Below are 20,862 nucleotides of genomic sequence, written 5' to 3'. Positions count from 1 at the left end.
TCATGTTGTAACAGAGACCATTCCAGGGTGTGTCAATAACAAGTGAGCATCATATGTTTTATTATTACAGATCTTGTATGATATCTTTTTAAACTGCAAGTTCACATAATTGTATTTATTTAACCTTTATTTATACAGGAAAGTCGGTATTTTGTGGCTGGTGGACACAAATATATACACTTTTAGAAACGTAGTCTTGATACAAAAAAAATGAATTAAATACCTGCATTAAAAAAAAAAAATTACTCCGGTAAATAAAAGGACACAAAACAATTGAAAATATATGAGTTGACACTTTTTACACACATATATATATATATATATATATATATATATATATACATATATATATATATATATATATATATATAGTGCCGATTTAAATAAATGAATAAAAATACAAATTGGTTGTTTTGGTTTTGTTGCATAATAATGAACATTTATTTCTGCAAGTGTGTATATTTATTTGAAAGACGTGTATGTTAAAGGATTGTAGCCAAAGGGGTGAAAAATGTAAAATAATTTACCTTTTAAATAAATTACTGTGTGTTCGTTTCGGGGATTAGGCCCCCCCAAAAAATGGATTTACAAAGAAAACACTGCATTATAGCATTATACTCTTCGTTTTAACTTTACAGTATTCAATCTTTGACACTGCAGATGTACTTGGTGAGTGCAAAAATGAATTATTCTACTAGACTTTTAAATGCGCAGGAGGGAAGGGCACATGGAACTTTGTGTTCAGAATCAGAATGCCCTTCATTGTCATTGTACTTAGTGTGCAACGAAATAATTCACTGATTGTTATAGTAGAAAAAATACAAACAACATGCACGTAAAATATTTGTTGCCATTCAACATAAATGTATAGCTCTCTAGTTTACTGTTGGGTAAGGAAATCGAGAGCTTCTTTTACAGAAAGAGTAAAGGAGATGTTGAGGCCTGCGGTAAAGACAATGGAGAGACGTTTTTAAAATGGCAATAAGAGTCATTAACGTTTTTTGTTTTTTTTAAACCTTGCAGTACATTCTAGGGCTAGGTTATTGACAGGAACGGCAGTTGGGACAGTTTTTTTTTTAATATATAATGTAGAATACACCCAGCATATTACCTGCCACAGTGCGGGGCCTATTCAGTATTAGCTTTGTTCTGAGGAACCCCCCCACCCCACCACCACCACTACCACCCCTTGAGCGTTGGGGAGTTAATCCAGCCTATGGTATCACTGTCATGTTTCAAAGCGTGCCATTTGCGCACACACTGATGCGTCAACAGGTGTCGCCTCTGTTGTCATGCGAAAACAAGCATTGGGATGACCATGGCTGTCATTCAGCAGCCATTGTTGTTGGGGAAATAAACACTGCAATCAGCATTTTCCTCCCCTTACACGTTACATAATATGTCAATTGCCCTTAGTTTATAAGACGTCATGACGCAACGTGTGGGCTTCTCTTTACCGGTCTGTCCTTCCGCCACTCTTTCAAAAGGTCATTAAAGTAGTAGTAAATGTGTTATTACCGCCTGTTGTGGCAAGGGGCGGGTCTAAGGTCGGGGCAGCCGCTGATTGGACGTCTTGATACCCTTCTAAATGTCACGGCGTTTCCGGTCCGCGCGTGCGCGCATGCGCAGTGACCCCTCTTCCCCCGTCTGATATTTTATTTACTCCCAAAACCAAGATGGCTCCTGTGAATGTGTCGGTCCCATAGCAAATCGAGGATGCGAGTAGCTGCCGGAAAAACAACTTTCCCCCGACCGTTGCATCCTCTGGAATCCGTTTCGTATGGTTCGGAGGAGGCCTCCACCTCCGCGTAGCCGCTGAGCAGCCGTTGGGGCTTCGCGGAACCGTCCTCAAGGCACCAATTCGGAGTAGTTTGACCAAGTATCCTGGTCTCCTCTTCGCCGTGTGTCCGGAGAGAGGTGCGGGAAGGCAGCTCATCCAAATGGCCGAACCGAGAAACGTGCAGTTTGTCACCCTGTCGGCCTTCGCGACCGGGGCCGCCTCGGAGTCGAGGAAACGCCGGTCGGAGGACGAGGCCGACTACAACTTGAGCGAAGACGACGAGGTCGTAGCGGTGGCGGCGGAAGGCTTGACGGGGACCGAGGGAGGAGGCGCCGCCGCGAGCCGCCTCGCTGGAGCCGAGAAGAGGGCGACGGTGCGGCTCAACCTCCCTCTGAGCGAGCCCGACGACCGCACCTCTGCCGAGTTCAATTACGGCGAACTCCTCCACAATCTCCAGGTATGTTGGCCCCTTTCACTTTAGTGAGCCAGACTCGGGATTTTATTGCACTTTAGCGTGTTTGTGTGGACTTGTCATGGCTTGGATAAGACGAGAAGTGGAAGCGGAGGAGGAGGGGGGGTGCACCTTGTCCTTCCGTGGATGACCAAAGCAGAAAGCCAGCGGAGGGGGGGGTGGCTTCTTGTTCAACTCTCAACTCGGTGGTTTAACACCATTTGGAGTGGAGGCTGTCTGACATTGTGACATGGTGGTGCTGTGCTACCTGTGCCGCCGCCTTTTGCTTGCCCAGCAACAGTCACACAGCCATTAAAGAGTCGTCCACATGCCTCATGCAGCAGCCTCCTCCTCCTGCTGGCTCGCTGGCCCTCTGGCTGCAGCTGAGCGATGAGCCACCAGGACGTAACATGTTATACACTGCACCTGGGCCCCAACAAAGATTGCTTTATTTACACCTCTTGAAGCCAGAGATGGTACTAGTGCTCCCACCCTATACTTAATTAGTACAGATACTTTTGGTTAAAAGAATGACCGGGGAAACTACAAGTACTGAAGTTAACACTAAGCCCCTGAAATTAACTTAACAGGGATGTATCAAGTTAACACACACGCACATGCACACACTTACACAAAAAAATCACTTTTTGTCATATTTGATACAGTGGCCATTATGACTTGGCATTAGTACATGATGAATACGACCAGTGGAAAAATTGCACTGTTCGATTTAAAAAAAAAAAAAAAAAAAAAAAAAAAAAAAAAGAAATCAGCTAGATTTTAGTCTTCCCATATTTTTTTTTAACAAACACAAGTAATATGTTGCATTACAAACATCAGATTTCTTTTCATCAATTACTATGCAAAGTCCTAACAGGCACTAAATCAGATATTCTAAAAACATTGCTATTTGAATAAATGTATTATAGCAGTCTAGCAAAAAAGGTTAATACATGATAATTAGAATTGTGTGGTGGTAAATATTCTCAGATCACAAAATGAGTCAACATTCTTTTAAAAAATAACTGAATTACTCTTGTGGTAACAACAGTGGAACCAATTAATCAGCGATGTGGTTTTAGTTTAGCCTCTTAATAGCAGATATATCAATATTTACGGACTTGAGCAACTTTGGATAACATGGAACATTGATAACATTGCAAAGTTAAATTTTATTTCAAATCTAATTAAAATATCTTTAGATAACTCTTGAATTTAACTCCCCACAAGCTATATGAAATTTAGGAATCATGTAGAGCAGGTGTCTTAAATCCCGTTCCTCGAGGTCTGCTGTCCTGCCTGTCTTTCATCTTTCCCTGCTGCGACATACCTGATTCAAATGATCAGGATCCTTATCCAACTTCTGCAGAACTTGCTGCTTATCTGCTCGTTTGAATCTGATGGGTTGCATCAGGCAGTGATAGAAAACGGGCAGGACAGCGGACATCGAGGAACAGGACTGAACATCCCTACTGTATTGGTTAGCCTTTCGCTAATATAAAGGCAAATAAGTAATAAATTAATATAAAAGTTGATGTACTTTTGTTAGCTTTCTTAAGTGCAACTTGCAGACTGTTACACATTCGCTATGACAACTTCACAAAACTCTAACACTAAAACAAAACCAAAGTCAGTCAGATTTAAGTCAGATTATAACAATAATGCCAGCACATCTGTGGCTTCATCGTGTATACTTTTCATGTTTGATGAAACAATGATGTGTAAACATGTGGACTGCAAAAAAAATAATAAGATTTTGCATACATATAGCCTTTTCATCTGAAAATTACATTCTACTACATTGCAATGTTGATTTGAATTGGAATAATTGTTCAGCCTGTTCTTCCTTAATGCTCCCTGTTTGTTGTTTTTAAGATGCATGAGCTCCATCATTCAAGACCTTACTCTTGGTTGACCTTATCGCTTTCAAGTTAACAAATCTATACATATTTTTTGCGACGATTGTGTTGTTGTCCATGCAGGCTGAAAAAACTAAGGAGCTGTTTTTGACAAAGTAAGAAGTACAAAAACCATCTAGCAGTGTTTCAAACTCATTTCGGTTGGTCGGCAGGCTTTATTTTTTCATACGTATGGTATATTTCATTTATTTATATCGTGTATCGATGAGTTCAGTACGAAAAGTGTAGTTTACTAATCATTGTTTCATGAAACATGAAAAGTTGACATGATGAAGCCACAGATTTGTCTGTTGTAATCTGATCTATGATTTACTGACTTGTGTTTTACATCACACTTGTTTGGTAAAATTTAAGTTTTTGCTGTCAAAATTTCAACGACAGCAAGTGTTTAGTAAGTTAACATTTCTAATTGAAGTAGATAACTTGTCTTTCATATTACTGTAAGTCATAATTCTAATAATAGTTTTCAAAATCGGGGCTGCGATGACTTTAATTTTTTACAGTTTACAATTTATGAACATAATCCTGCTAACTTTTGTTCCAGCCGAAAAACAAACCTCCAAGTGTGACACCGACCCCCAACCCCAACAACCCCTTCAACGATGACGAGAGAGAACGGCTGCAGGTGGAGGCTTTGGCGAAGAAGTTTGAAAATAAATACGTGAGTTATCGTAATTTATTTATGTATCATTGCAACTACATACACTTGAAATGGAAACATTGATTTAATATTTATGTGACAACCTGTTCGATACCATTTTATTAAACACAATGTTAGTCTAATAGCATCATTTCTTGAGTAATTTTTGAAGGTTTTCAGAAAACAAGAAAATATACAACAAATTCAACAAACGAGTCCAGTTGCCTTAGTTCTTCTGTTACAATTTTTGTATTTACTTGTTTCTAATGTTATATCATAACTTTGCTTGTACAATGGACCTTGTCGTCGGATCCATTCATGTGTTCATCTCATTAAAATTAAGTGATGTTTATTTGTTGCAGGGCAACATGACGAAGAAGAGGAAGGACAGAATGCAGGATTTGATTGACATTGGCTTTGGTTATGATGAGACAGACCCCTTCATTGACAACTCTGAGGCTGTGAGTCCCCCGCCCCCCTGCAGCCCCCCACCCTTTAAAATACATACTGTATTTGATGATACTGAGCTTTTCAAAACAGCAATTCCTCCCCTTACTTACATCACTGTTGTTGCTGACTCATCTGTAGTGACATCAGTGACATTGAACACTTTAATTAAGTGGCACTCAAGTTGTTGCTAAAAAAAAATGTACAACACAACTTGACATTTATTAGCTGATGTCACAACTTGGTAAATACTGTTTTTTTATTTTTTTTAATGTCTGACATTTTATTACGTATTATGTTTTTTAGCAATAGAAACAAATTTCGTATACCAAGACTGATTCGGAAGATTCACACTGAATGGTTTAAGTGGCACAACCTTTTTTTTTCTCTTAAGTGGCACAATTCAAACGTGGGTCATGGCAGAGAAAGAAAACTGTTTAGAAATGGGCCTCTCCTAAATGTGGATAAAAATCCAGTATGGATCTAGATCCGATATCTCCCATGTGAATGCAGATTAAGACCTCTCCACACCAATCCAATATCGACTGTTGTTGCCGACTGTCACGTCAGACCGGAAAATGTCAGAGAACACGCCGTAGGAGACACCAAGTACTCCGGACCTTCTGCGCATGCGGTAGAAGTAGTTCCCCTCCATGCCATCTGCTCGTCTGTCCACAGAGGAGATGTGAAAAATGAGTGAAGTTGAGTTTGTTCTTGAGGAATAGCTTCAATTTTCACCTTTTGTCCGTTTTCGTCATTTCCCGTACTTGACCTGTGCACTGATTCGCTGGCTGACAACCAATCATAGTGCATTTACCCTAACAGCCTGACCCGATTGTACATGTTAAATTGGACGAACACGCCCCCCCCCCAAACGCCCCAACAACGGCTCAGACTTTACAACGTGGCGCGCTACACCAGACAGACTGCGTGTGCCAACAGCTGACGTCGGATTGGTGTGTCAAGGCCTTTAAACATACAGATAAAATATACCTATTCAATAAGTTATATAAAATGATATGGTCTGCCCAGAAAACGCAAATAAACACAGAAAAACTAAACTGCAGAGAAAGCATAGACAGTTTCCGTAAACATGATCCGATGTTTTTTTTTCCTATTCTAATTAAGCTTAGTAAATCTTGTAAGGCACTGAATTTCTTCAAGACACAATCCACAATCAACTCATTATGCTCAATTAATCCACTGATGATTTGAGTTGTTCAGCCATGGAAGCGCTCTGCGCTCCACTGAGGATGTTTTTAATTTGTTTTGTGTTGCTTAACGGATAGAACCCAATGAACAGTGGCAGCAAATAGTTTTTCTGTTTATCCGTTAGTATGATGAGCTGGTACCTGCCTCTTTGACCACAAAGCTGGGAGGTTTTTACATCAACACCGGAACGCTGCAGTTCCGGGCAGCGTCCGACTCTGAGGGCGAGGACGTCAAGGTGAGCTAGCCTCGGCGTCCCCTTCGTGCATGTTAAGTACAACATCTGCTGAGTTACATGGCGTCTTGTCCTCTCATACCAGAACGTGAATGACGACAGTGAACAGGCCAAGACGAGGAGGAAGAAGGAGCTGACCAACTTGGAAGAGAAGAAGAGCAATGAACCTAAGCAAGGGTAAGTGGGTGATGAATGAGTGCCTCTCATTGAGTAGAAAAGCTGACAAGGGAAGCATGTTTTTTCTCCGAATGTACATCTCCGAGCAGGGTTATGGTAGTTGTGGGTTTTTCTTTATTAGTTTTTATGTCCTATTGACGTTTACTCTTTTAAATATCAGCAACATTTCTAGATGAGGTCGCTTCTAAGAAACACACTGTAAAAGAAACTACAATTCCCAAATGGCTGTTTGAACCTTTTAAGGTTGTGCAGCTGACCAGGTGAAAGACATGAGTCCTTAAAGTCTTATGTATGGAAACAATCGCAAAAGACTTACATGAAAGACATCTTTGCTTTCTTTACAGTTAGTTTTAGGTAGTTTTGTAAAAGTAAAATACACATTAGTTTAAAAAAAAAATACTTTTTTTTTTAATGAAAATCTTGTTAACTCTAATGACCTTGGTTCCCAGCTGTTTTAAAAACATGTCAGTGATGCGTTTATGAAAATAACCAAGGGTCAAGCATTCTAACTTATAAGGGGGGTGAGTGCCCTTGAATACATTGAAAGCATTTTCATGTTTACTCGGCAGCACTTTATGCACTATGTTTGTAGGTGGTGCATGGGTGCCTCTAACAAAAATAATTTGCAGCCCTGCTTACCTAGATTTGGGGATTCTGCAGGATAAGGGCTTTTTAAAAAAAATATTATTATTATTATTAATCTCCAGAGTGGCAATCTCCAGGCCGTGCCACTGCATGATAACATTTCAGATAGTTGTCACTTGAAAGTGGCCCTGGATCTTCAGCCAGCCTAGCCCAAGTCATAGTAGGGAAATAGTGTGGTTGTTATGTAAATTATGGAACACTGGGGTGGACGTGCAAAACTACTTGCTCTTATACACATTTCCACAAATAGGGAGATACAAGTTATAGAAAAGGCAATTTGGCCGAATACAGAATGTCCCCTTTAAATCACGCTCCAAATGAACACAAAAAGGATGAAATGCTCGGAAATGTCATGAAAGGTCGGTCCACTTTCAGCATGCTAATGAAGCCTGCGTGACAAGCCCCTCTCACGCATCTTGAGGCAGCGGGCATGCTGACTCGCTGTCACTATGCAGCCACCTTGGAGAAAAGCGTTCCCATTATCCACGCTCACATAGGCCAAATAGTCAAACATGAAAACAAGTGCTAAAAATAGCAGCGGCAGCCATTGTGTCTTCACGAGGGCGGATGATGCTGATTGGATGTGTGCGGCAGCTCCTTCACGCTACAGGTTAAGATGGCCTCTTGCACATGGCACTCATCTTTTAGTGTGCTGTCACTACTTTATTTAAGAACAGTGATTCTCAAACAGTGGGGTGCGCCCCCCAAGGGGGGGGCCGCGGTGTGGTGCTATGCTGAGGGGGGTGCGTGGGAACCTGGGGAACATGTTTTTTGCATAGTTTTGGGACCGAAAAAGGCGATCTCAGACAACGTGAGTTTGAGCTCATCAAAGCTGTTTGTGCCCCTACTTCACGCAGTACTGGTTTAAAAAAAAGCGTCGCCCTGTCGCTCGTTAACCCGGAAGTGATTTCTTTCGGCTCTACGTAAATGCACCGGTGCCAAGGTATCTTGCGCCGCAGCAGAATGGACTTTGTTTGAACTATATGTAAGTCCGCGCACAGCAGAAGCAACAAGCTACGTGATGGCAAACAAACGACTCCGCAAACAAGTAGCGTGTTAAACGAGGAAGCGAGCAAAGAGGCGCTAAACGCGCTAATCGCTAAAATGAATTGTTTTGATGTATGCTCGACTTTTAACAGAAGTCTGACTCGAACCGCGTTTGGGCGGAGAGCCAGCAGCTATGAACAGAAATGTTGTATTGCAACCATTACGTATCCAAACATAAAATAAGACGACGGCTACGATAGCAATTTAGCAGACGGTCTCAGGCTGGAACTCGGAAATGGCTGACGTCATCACGACGAAGAGGTTCGACGTCAAACATATTGTAAACATAAAAAGTAGTAAAACAGTAAACATATTGAAACTGTTGCTTTATGTTCTTTATATAGAATTTTTGTTTAAAATCCCCCTGGCTCTTTTTGTCTTTTCTATATTATGTATGTTTTAATAACTGTTTGGTTTGTTCATGTTAATAAAGTTAAAAAAAACAAAAACGTATAGTAAATATTTATCATCTCATCAATATTTGCACAACAGTACTGAGTTTCGAGATCCTCACAATAGTCGTTCTCAAAATGGTATATATTTTTTTATCAATTTAGCTTTGTTCAGGGATATTTTATTGACAATCTAACATTAATATACAAAGAACATATACATTAGTACAAAATGTAAAAATAATTGGTGGTGGGGGGGCGAATTGTTTTCTTCTTGGTAGGGGCGGCGTGACAGGAAATAATTGAGAACCACTGGTTTAGAACAAGTTGAGTATAAATGCCGTATTGAGCAGTTTTGTTGATTATTTGCAATTGATTGTGGATTACTTGTCCAAATTTTGAGACAAAATGGAGTGTGCTGCTTCTTCACTCTCAACTAATTTGCTTTTTAAAGAAGGACATGTATTATTATTTAAAAAAAAAAAAAAAGCGTTTGTTGTTTCGTTATACCAGCGACCCTGTACAGGATATCCGGTGTCGATGATGACATGAGATGTTTGGTTATAATGGTATAATAAAGTTAAATATGTCATTAAATAATATGATGAATAATGAATCTGTTCGTAAATATAACATATGTAGGTAACGTAAATGTAACAATAATGAAAACATGCTTTTATTAGATGATTTATTTGATTCCTACTCAATATTAAAATTCATTGGAAATTTTTATACAAATTGAACATTTTCATAAATTTTTTTCATTAACTAATGAAATGATGTGGGAGTTTTACATAATGGAGAGATAGCCTGATAAGAGAGAGAGTTCTAATCTGTATTCTCCAGGTGTCCCCAAAAAGTCCATTTGATATTTTCAGGCGCTTCGATTGCAAATCTCAGCAGTGCAGGTTGTCATTTGATGCACTTGTGTAGCTTCTTACTATATTTTGTCCAAATGAAAACGTCATCTCAACCAGATTGTAGCCAGGTTTTTCCGTTGTCACATATTTTGTTTTTAGCATGTGCAAAATGAGAAACTAAAAGATAAATCATTTCCTACAGAGTGGCAGCTGTGAGCCTCCATCGGCCTGAGAAGAAGAAGCGTAAGAAGCTGATGAAGGACTCGCTGTATTTGGCGGCCATGCTGCGCCGCTTCACCATGGAAAAGGAGCAGATGCGGAAGAATAACCTCAGCGTGGCTCCCGCGGGCCTGGCGGGAGGCGTGGCCAACAAGCCCTGCGCCGCGGATGCGGCCAAACACCTGCTGGCATCCGACTCCGCCCACCCGCCGCTTGACACCAATGCCGCCGCCAACAGCGACCTCCTGCTGGCGGACCTGACCGGCGACCCCGCCGTGATGTCACTGCTGGGCTCGGCCAATGAGAAGGAGCTTCAGGACCTCCTCGGCGACCTGGACTTCGGCTTGTTGGACGGCGACCAGCAGCACGCCGCATCTGCGGTCCGGGAGAACGGCATTCTGGGAGTCGGTACGCTCGGCCAAAAAGGTGGAACGATTGGGGGCATCCAAGGGCGAGGCCTGGGGTCTTCCAGTGGATTGTTTTCTCCTCCACCGCTGCCTGGGGGGCTGCCGCCTCCTCTCGTCAAACGCATTGAGGACCTGCGGGCGGTGAGTCACATGGAGTTGGGAGCAGGTGAAGCGAAGAAAAAGAGACAAAAGGTTCCAAAAACGTTTGGTCATCAAAACACTGAATGTTCGATGTTTCAGTAATTTTTGCAAGAGGGGCAGGCGCAGGCATGGAAGTGGACATCCTTACGGATGTATTCGTCCTTTCATCGATGAAACCTGTTGCGAATTGTGGGAAGTGGCGTGCAGATATTACTGAAAACGGAACAGACAGACATCTGCATTCAAATAGTTTAGAGAAGTTATACGGCATCATGTTGCAATTTTACTCGGAAGCCCAACATCCCTAACTTTGAGTTGCAGGGCACATATTGACAAACAATCATCCACTCACATTCACACCTGTGGATAATTTAGAGTCTTCAATGTCTAAGGTCCAACAAGGTTTTGCAATTTAGGAGAACCCAGAACAAGGCCACTGTGAGAGGGTCCGCCTTGCTGCCCCTCTATGTGGTTACACACTCACAAATAAGGGATTGAAATTGCTTCATTTGCTTTAAAAGAGTCTTTAAATGTTTTTGAAAGGGGCAAAAATGTCCCTCTACGTTTAAATGTGCCCGATTTTAGTGTGAACGTCGCATTAACAACTACTAAAATCAGATTAAAAATGTGAGGCAGTGTGTTGCTGTCGGACTCTCTTTGCTGACTCCGCTGTTTCCTCCCCCCTCACCCCCTCTGCAGGCTTCTCGTCAGTTTGATCAGGAAGGCAGAAAGAAATTTTTCACCCTGGACATGAATAACATCCTGCTGGAGTGAGTACAACAAGCGCAGCTTCTCTACACTGCTAGCAAGGGCATCGCAAGGCTGTTGTCCGCCGGCATTTGGTCCTTTCATACTATCTAACCATCTCTGTTTCATTGACACTGCGGCGTGTGTGCGTCAGAGTTGTTCAAGGATAACCTTGAGTTGTGTGTCCTCTGTTAGCATTGAGCTACAGGTGCAAAAGCAGCCTCCCGACATGCGCTCAGGTGTCTACGCGCACATGGAGGCCTTCGTGCCGTGCAACAAGGAGGCGCTCCTCAAGCGGCTCAAGAAGCTCAGCCTCAAGATCCAGGTGAGGGCGGCTCAGTGCGACAACGGGCCCACGCCGACGCCGACGCCCCACAGCAAGGTGCTCGCCACACATGGCTGTAACTTTAAGATCTGTGACCACCTTTTTGTCTTTCAGGTGTATGATTTTTTTCCACTTGTGATGTTAGTTGATATAGAAAGCAAACACACCAGCCATCCATTTTCTACAGCACTTGTCTTTGAGGTCATGTGCGAGCTGGAGCCCATGCTGGCTGACTTTATGCCAGAAAGTGGAGTACACCCTGGACTGGTCACCATCAGCATTGAAAAATATGGACATTGGACAATTAAGCCTTGAGCTAAATTAATCTGTATATTTTTGGAATGTTGGAGGAAGTTTCTGTAACTGGAAAAAAAATCGCGCAAACAGCAAACCCAAGCGAAGATGCAAACGGTGTACAGGAAGGCCAAAGCTGAGATCCAAACCCAGAACGTCCTAACTGTGAGGCAGACAAGCAAGGCACTACACCAACCAGGTCCACTGTTCTGTAGTCCAGACCACTGAGCATTTACATTACCAAGAGGGCTGTAGGAGTTGTTTTGCATTAATTTAGATGTTTGTTCTCCCTCTCAATTTGGTTCATTAATGTAAGTTTTCATTTCATCAAATAATTTAATTGCGTTATTTTAAATAATAAAGATGTGTAAAAGGAACAAATCTACATAATTATATAGTATGTATAGCTATATACTGGTTAATAGTAGGTTTATTATCATTTATTATCTAATATAATAGGAATAATCATTAATTATTGTGTCATTAAAATGACCAAATTTAACACATTGTACGCATGTCCAAATGTTAGCATTTAAAAAAAAAAAAATCTCATTTACCAATGAAGGGGCCCACGTGTCCTACGTCAAATGAATCAAATATGGCCACCGCTGTCCTACTCAATGAAACGCACCCCAAATGTAAAAAAACAAAATGACTCTTGCCCAACGTTGGTTTGCACATTCTCCAGCTCACAAGCGACTCTAATGAAGACGAGCACGTCACATAATGGATGCAAGGATGGCCGGTGTTCATTTTTCTTTTGTCCCCCCCCCCCTTTCCTGATCCCCTTTTTTGTGCACACATTCACTGATGATCACTTATCACTCAAGTTGCTTTGTGAATAATAATGTTTGGAATGCAGCCTTAGCCTGTATGACTTCCATTTTTATGAGATTGCTGTCTCCAGTGTTGCAGTGACATCAGCCAAGGTCCGCATCTGTCATATTGCTGAGTTTTTCCTACTTTGTTTCTGCCTCGTCAGCTCGTTTCTAATCCCAAATGTGCTCGGCGTAGGTGGCTGACTTGAATAATGGCCGCTGCTGAAAACCGGTCAAGCTGACTTGTTGTTGACGAAACACATGAATAAAAGCCTCCACTTATCTAACTGCAGCTCCTCTCCTCCTTCCTCCCCCTCCTTCTCCAGGACGACAGGATGCGGATGCCACTGCTGGAGCTGAAGCTGGCTGTGTGCAGTGTGATGCCCGAGCAGATCGCCAGGTACAACATGGACTGCATGGCCAAGGTGGCAAAGTAAGTTGAAACAGCCCATCTGCTTCGTGGTTGTCTGGTTTACGCAACATGTGTACACCATATGTGCGTCATCAACTATAACAGAGGTGTCAAAACTCAAAATACACAGTGGGCCGAAAAGTAAAACTTGAAAAAAACCTCGAGCCGGCATTGAACAAGTGAACCTTTTAATATGGAACCAAACATGATTTGCTTTAACATTAAATATGGAACAAGAAACACTTATTACTATACAATAAATAACTTAATAATCCAGATATGCTAAATTGAATTTAAAAAAAAACATCAATGACCTTAATGTATTAAATAAGAATTGAATAAAAATAATTATTTAAAAAAAAATGTCAACACCCATTCAAGACTGTGTGTCACTGTTATCATATAGAGAGTTTGACACGTATGACACCTACGAACTATAACATCACCCGTAATCATCTGTGTACCTGAAGTTAACAAGGAAGGGCACACTGCAAAAAGGAATATGAAACGTTTTTTGTTTCACTTTTGGTTTGTACTGCTGTTCCTGTTAAATCTGCTTTTAATGAGGTTTTATAGTTTTAAATGAAGATTTTTTTTATAGGTTGTTGTTTGAGTTTACATAGCCGTGACTGTGTGCATATGCAGGCAGCAATCAGAGGAGGGGGAGAAGAATGGATCAGAGGAGGAAGATGAGGAGAAACCTGGGAAAAGGGTGATGGGTCCACGCAAAAAGTTTCTCTGGGATGACAAGCTTAGGTACGGACTCGGCAGTTTTGCACCGGCTTCTTTCAAAGACAAATTTTTAATTTGCATAGTGTCTCTCTCCACAATATTGTCTCTTTTTGTGTCACAAACATAAAATATTTACTTCTGAATTTGTGTGTGTGTGCACGCAGGACTCTGCTTTGCACACTGGTGCGAGTGAAGCTGAGCTGCTATGACATGGAAGGCCAATGTTCTCTGTCGGTGGAGGACTACCTCAAGGCCTTTTTGGAGAATGAGGTCAAACCACTGTGGCCCAAAGGCTGGATGCAGTCCAGGTCTATTTGTACACACATGCACACACGTGTCTCTCTTAAATTTCCTGTTTACTCGTTGATGTCAAACTAATGATGTCCACACCCATTCTTAAATAAATACTAATCATAATAATAATTGCATTGGGAATGAAGTTTTGGAAAATAATAATAATGCCGGCCAGAGGGACAAAGGTTCAGCATGACAATATCGAACTGCCTAATAGATACTTTCATTTTTTTTATTTATTTTTTTTTACTAATGGTTTATTTCAATTATCTTGTGTTGTCTTTATTTGTGTCAGTTGTGACGTTCAAGGTTTTGCGGTTGTGAATAGTGCGCAATGAACTCCTTAGCTGGGCGGTAAAAGAATATGTTTGCATTCAACATTTGTATTCAACTCATGGCCTGTTTTTTCAGCCAAATATTTGCTAAAATTCTGACTTAATTTCAACGCCGGCGTAGGTTAGTGGCAGACTAGGGCATGTTCCAACTGTCACTCATGTACTGAAATGTAGGTGAGGTGTTTGGGGGAAAAAAAAACATCCATTATCCAAATTGCTATCCTCACAAGGGTTATAAAATTAAAAAAAATACGGGCACAGCACCCTCAGCTGGACAAACATTGGAATGACACAATTTCCTGCTTGCTGTGATTAATTTCATTTGATGAAAGACAATGAAGTATTTTTTGTGTCTGTAGAATTTTATTCAAGGAGAGTGTATCCGTTCACATTCACCTCACCGGAACGCTGTAAGTATTTCTGTCTGTCAGCTGAACGTGAGCACTCAGTTCATGTCGAAATTATTTTCACTATTTGTTGTTTTATTCTTCCTCACAGAGCCAAGAGGAGGATTGTGCCCGGGCCCAAGGCCAAAGCTAAGGTCTGTCTCACATATTCACAATATTAGCTACACTTGTGCTTCATTATAGGAAATTGGAAACTGCTCTTTCTCATGATTTCTTTCAACTGTATTGCACACCAAAACTGCACTGAAAATAATTCAAGCCAAATAATTATCAAGGCAGAAATTCTGATGTTTTGTGCTGAAATCAACTGAACCGTACCTAACATATGGTAGAGGCTTGAGAAAAAAGTTAAAGTTTTCACATTCTGCACAGTTTGAATGTTTAAGTCAACGATTGTTCACTGGCCTCATGAATTGTGTGTGTGTTCAGGAGGGCGTGTGGATCCGCAAACCTCTGCTGTCCGCGCCACCCGCTTTGGGCACACCCGCATCCTCCACTTCCTCCGTGATCTCGACTCGCCCGCCGCCCCTGCCGTCGCCGTCGGAGCTCATCTGTCTCTCGGACTCTCTGGATGAGGATCTGAGCGCCCCATCTCTGGATTCCATCTCGCATGCGCTCGCCCTCCTCAGCAATGCCGCCAAAGGCCTTGGCACCGCCGACAGTCCAATGTCGCCTCCGCCGCCGCAGATTCCCACCTCCTCCCCACCCCCCGTTACTCCCCACTACCCCTCGCAGGTCACGTGCGCCGCCCCCTCCAAGGTGGCGAGCACGGTGACGGCTTCTTCTACCTCCTACAGGGTGCCCTGCAGGCCCGCCGACGCCACCTACAGTCTGGTTAAGGCGACAGGCGCCCCCGGCCAGAGACAAGTAACCACGCCGACCACCAACAACAGGCCCAGCGCCATCATGGGTGGAAAGATGCATCCGCACCCCGCCCCGTCGCCCCCGAAGCAGCGCCCACCACCCACTGCGTCCCCTCTGATGCCCCCTCATCATCAGAAGGGCTTGGCTGGCGCCCCAGTTGGTACCTTGGGGGTCCAACAAAGCGTACTCAAAGGTGGGCCCAAGTTAGGCGGCGTCAGCAATAATGGCAGCATGGCACAGTCGTCTTCGGGGTCCCCCCAATCCCGCCCCATCTCCACGCCCCACCCCACCCTTCCGTCCTTCTGTCCCACGTCGTCGCCGTCGCCCGTGTGCCTGACCGCACCCTCCGCTCAAGGCAAAGCCCGCCCCCAGCAGACCCAGTCCAACTTCATCACGCCCATGCAGGCCACGCTTACCAAGCCCTCCCACAGTACCAACTCGTCGCCAATCATCAAGCTGACCCCTCGCCTCCCGCCACCCACTCCACCTCCCTCCTCTTCATCTTCTTCGTCACCCTCGCCGTCCTCCTCACCCTCGCACCCCACTGGCCCCAAACACCAATACTCCGCCAAAACTTTCCGACCGCCTTTCGGCTTAACGGGTAGCGTTCAAGGGACTGCGGCCAAGCAAACGTCGGGCGCCTTCACGGGGGCGCCCAAACCTCCGACCGCCACCGCCGCCCACAACTCCACCGGCAACTCCTCCAAGAGCTCCTCGGCCGTCAGTCGCACAAACAAAACGCCGCCTCCGTCGCCCTCGGGCTCGGCCAATCACGGCCAGAGGCAAAGGCTAGTGGGCGCTGCCGTACAAAATTTAAAGGCGGGGAACGGCTGGGCGGCATCGGGAGCTCTGGCCACACCCTCCACGACATCACACCTCTCACAGGTACATTTGAAGAACAAAGTTTTTATCACAAGTGGGTGAACGTTTACAAAAATTGAGTGCATCCGGACAAAGTTCATGGTTGAAACGCATCTGGTGTATTGCTCAACAAAAATATTTTGCTGCCCATTGGAATTTTTCTTGGGGATTAGGATGCAGCTGTGCATGCCCTACTACCTCCTTTTACACACCACTCCACACACAAACATTTCAATTCAAAATGTTCAAACGTAAGCAAGCAAGATTGTCAATTCATGTACTGGTAGTTCAAGTCTCACCGGGTTTCGGCAATAAAAGTGGCCCAGGGCCGCTACGTAATTGCGTCGGACCACCTGAAGTTTACCAACGCTGGCCTGACTGGGCCAGTCCAAATTTAATTTGTTTTATGGCGCTGAATTTATACAACAAAAATTAACAACTCAGAAGTAATATTTTCTTAAAGGCTTAAATACTACAGTGTTAAGACATAAAATATGAAATAATCATTAACGTACCATATCAGACCATGAGAATACAGCGTCAGTACCACCACCTTTCTGATCTAAGCGGCATCTGTGGCGTTTCTAAGCCGTCTTGATGTCTCCTGTGGTGTGCCTTCAGGTATCGGCGGCTGGCGGGCCCCTCCTGGGCACCCCCTCCACGCTGCCACTGGGCTTTGGCATGCTTGGCGGCCTGGTGCCCGTCTCGCTGCCCTTCCAGTTCCCCCCGCTGCTCAGCTTCAGCCCCCCCAGAGCCCCGGGCCCGGCCGGCTTGGGCTCGGCCCCCGGCTCCAACTCAGGTTACCCCCTAGCACAGAGCGACCTGTTGGGTGAGTGCTGTCACAAGGAAAAACATTTTGACATTCACGCCCTACTCAAAAGGTTTAAATTGTCGATAGACGTCAACGCACAACTTATGCTTTATTGAAGCGCTAAAGTTCTTTGACATTAGCATTGGATATTAACCTGCATATTATTTGGATTTGTAATGTCATAATATCTTCAATTGTTTAAATCTTACAGGTGAATAGCAACCTTGATGATTGTTTTTTTTTTTGGGGGGGGGGGGGGCAGGAATTGACTTTGATTTGCATTAGAGTCCCAAAATGAGAAATATGAATAGATTAAAAAAAAAAAAAAAGTAATTCAATTTGCTCCATGCATGACTTCAGTCATATGTCATATTAAAGCCCTCAACGAGCTCTGACTTTGCCTTCAAATAATAGAAATCAAGTGACACATCAGTGTGGAAAAGGTTTGATGTGTTCAAATCCAGTTTTTTTTTTTTTTTTTGGTAATGGTCAAAGGATCAAACATGAAATTTAGGGCTCATTGTCAACACCGATGTCCAAAATCAAAAATGTAACAAACCACATAGTCTGACTATAATTACCGTAACTGTTCAGTATGACAAAATAATCCTTCATTGATATGTCAAAAGGCAGGTTTAGGATCAATCTATCTATTTGATTAGATAGATGGATGACTGGATTGAAATTTCCCCTAATCCTCCATTTTGTGTCTCCGCAGAACTGTACAAAAGTCTCCAATCCGGGTCGCAGGCCGCTCTACCTCCTCACTTGCAGCTCGCTTTCTCAGGTAAGACGGAGTCTCTCCTCATGTCATTTTTTTTTGTTCTTATACCAAATTCCCCAAAAGAAATAAGTAATGACTGTTGTTCTAATTCTATCAGACACCAACCAAAGTCAGGGCGGAGACAAGCGGAAGCCAAGCCACTGAAAGCTGCTCCATCGCACCAACATTGGACTCTTGATTGACTGACTATTGCGCCAATGGGACGCCACAGTGCGTTGTCTTTCTTTTCTTTTTTTTTTTACCCCTTTTAATTCTTAAAAATGGACCTGGGTGGACTTTGGCCCACAAGTCAACTTTTTAGAACAAGAACGAGCGGGTGAAGAGAAAACTTATTTTAATTTTATTTTTTTGTCAACATGTTTACATCAAGCGACCTCGATCACTGTGGAAGGAGAGGACATGAGGATTTCTTTTTAAACGATGGAGCAGAATTCTCGACAAAAAAAAAAAAACAAGAATGAAAGAAATAGGATGCTTATTTTTCTCTTTGTGTCCTTTTTTTTTTTTAGAGTTTTTATTGTCGCTTCACTTTCTCCTCCTCTTCTTTCTTGCTCCCACTGACGACTGTTAAGTAGTATCTTAAATCATAAATATTGATAAATTATTTGTAATTTACACAGGGAAGTGATTCTGTGTGTACGTGTGCGTGCGTGCGTGTGTGTGTTGGAAGGACATGAATGTGTATGCGTAGGGAAAAGGCAAACAATATACTGTTAACGAATTTCACATTCTCCCAACAATATGGAGTGAACGTTGCACAGGACATTTTTATTTTATAATTTTTTTTTTAAATCATTTTTGGTGCTGTTTTATCACACTGGACCTTTTTATTGTGGCACGATAAAGACTTGAAAGGAGTGCAGCAGGGAGCGATGCGAGATAAGATTGTAGCCTACTTGAATGACTTTTGTCTTTTTTTTTGTTGTTTCTTTTATTGTATTGCCATTTCTCCAACGTAATACATGCGCCTTAGTTTATATGCCGGTAGAAAAATGTTCTATGCAGGATAAATGTGCAAAAGTAACCAGAAATCCCCCACCCCCCCCCCTCCCCCTCATTCCTTTGTGCTGAACTGACTGATTTACCTCCGTTAACTGACCCCCACCTTCCATTGTGTGCGTGTGTAATACTGACATAGTTGCACCGAGAATGATGCCAAAGATTGTTGTAGCGCTCCTCTCTCCTCTGGATCGTGTGTGTGCGTGTGTCTGCGTGCGCGTGTCTGCGTGCGTGTGTGTGAGTCAATGTCATGTCTTGTGACCCACAGCAGTGATTGACACTTTGTTTGGATGAAGGGGATGAGGGTGGGAGTCGAAGGAAGGGCAGAGTGTGGTCTGGTGTAAACAATAAGACATTTCTCTGTGAATCGGTGGCTTCATTTGATTTTTTTTTTTTTTTTTTTTTTTGGGGGTAGAATTTCTTTTTTTCCCGTGTGTCAATTATGGAATTAAAACAAAACAGGTGGTTTCCACGACTCGGATATCTTTAATAGAATAGAGGATTAAGGGGTAGTGTTTCCCAAACATTTATTGATGCAAGGCATCCATTTTACATAAAAAATTGTCACTGCAGCCTATTTTAGGAAAACGTCCCAAAAACTACTGCTGCTACTACTGCAATTGTGATTATGTGACCTCAATTTTTTTCATGATCAGATTTAGTCTTGAGTGAAATCTGGGCTTGACGAGTTGAACACAAAGCTTTTGCCATCCAATGGCAGACCTGTAAATGTCACGCTGAAACTTTTGCAGCTTCCTTATATCCCAGATTTCTCCATTGTACGTATCTAAATTTATATTGCATTTTTTTTGTTGTAGTGTGAGGTTTTGATGTGATTATTCTTCCACACAGTATGTTACTGCACAGCAATAAGAGCAACAAATTGTGCGTAAACACCACAGAATGTACATCAGTTCACTTCATAAGAACCCAAACGTGCTAAAATGTTGTTCATTTTGGCTCTAATTCTACTTTAACAAAAAGATAACGTACAATTAGTGCCGGCCTTGCCTGCATGCCAATTACGCCGCCGCGTTGGGCCCCGACTTCCCCAAAGGCCCGCGATCTGGCAACCCATTAACTAATGCGCACGCGCAACGTGCGCTCCATTTTTGGCAAACCCCACATTTCACTTTGCGATGATCGGTCAGCGATGCGAAGTGCAATTGTGTGTAAACAAGAGCATCAAGCAAAATGTCAAACAGACTGAGAAACTGGAAAAACGAAGGGAAAAAAATGCAAAGAATATAAACAATCTCGAGGTAAGTGTTGGGGATGTTGGGGCCTTGTGTTTAAATTGAGAATTGCAACTTACGTTGTGACGATCGACGCAGGTGTCATGGGTGCATTCGCTCAGACTTCGTACAATGTGCTATTGCAAAGTTACTTACAGAGCACCTAAATTCCAAGATAGTTATTTATAGAAGATATTCGATATAGGAGATATTTTAATGTGCATGTTTTTATTTCATGCTTTTGTTTTTTTAGAGCTACAAACTAAGTCTCAAAAATGTTTTCCGTTTTGGGGACGTTGCAGGTTTTATGTGTAAATTTCAGGACACGTTAAAGAAAAAGGCGGGTCTAGATGTATTCTCTTGTGAAAGGAACCG

General features: G+C 42.7%; 1 protein-coding gene across 2 annotated transcripts; it reads left to right on the top strand.

The window, feature by feature from the left end:
• Positions 1 to 1,646: 1,646 nt before the first annotated feature.
• ubn2a (ubinuclein 2a) lies at positions 1,647 to 19,720 on the top strand. Of its 2 annotated transcripts, none has more exons than XM_088302618.1 (17): positions 1,647 to 2,237; positions 4,695 to 4,811; positions 5,153 to 5,251; positions 6,574 to 6,684; positions 6,767 to 6,858; positions 10,005 to 10,569; positions 11,269 to 11,339; positions 11,512 to 11,641; positions 13,080 to 13,186; positions 13,811 to 13,921; positions 14,062 to 14,205; positions 14,886 to 14,936; positions 15,025 to 15,067; positions 15,363 to 16,682; positions 17,280 to 17,487; positions 18,188 to 18,256; positions 18,351 to 19,720. In XM_088302618.1, the coding sequence occupies exons 1-17, from the start codon at positions 1,941 to 1,943 to the stop codon at positions 18,395 to 18,397; spliced, it is 3,582 nt and encodes a 1,193-aa protein (XP_088158744.1). In that variant the 5' UTR covers positions 1,647 to 1,940; the 3' UTR covers positions 18,398 to 19,720. The 2 variants fall into 2 exon arrangements, with proteins under 2 accessions (XP_088158744.1, XP_088158743.1); XM_088302617.1 differs by having other exon boundaries at positions 11,512 to 11,698.
• Positions 19,721 to 20,862: the final 1,142 nt, after the last annotated feature.

This window comes from Idiotropiscis lumnitzeri, chromosome 8, assembly GCF_059441095.1.
Source record: "Idiotropiscis lumnitzeri isolate Australia: NSW breed Sydney's pygmy pipehorse chromosome 8, RoL_Ilum_1.0, whole genome shotgun sequence".
Classification (NCBI taxonomy): domain Eukaryota; kingdom Metazoa; phylum Chordata; class Actinopteri; order Syngnathiformes; family Syngnathidae; genus Idiotropiscis; species Idiotropiscis lumnitzeri.
This window is presented reverse-complemented; position numbering and strand designations above follow the sequence as displayed.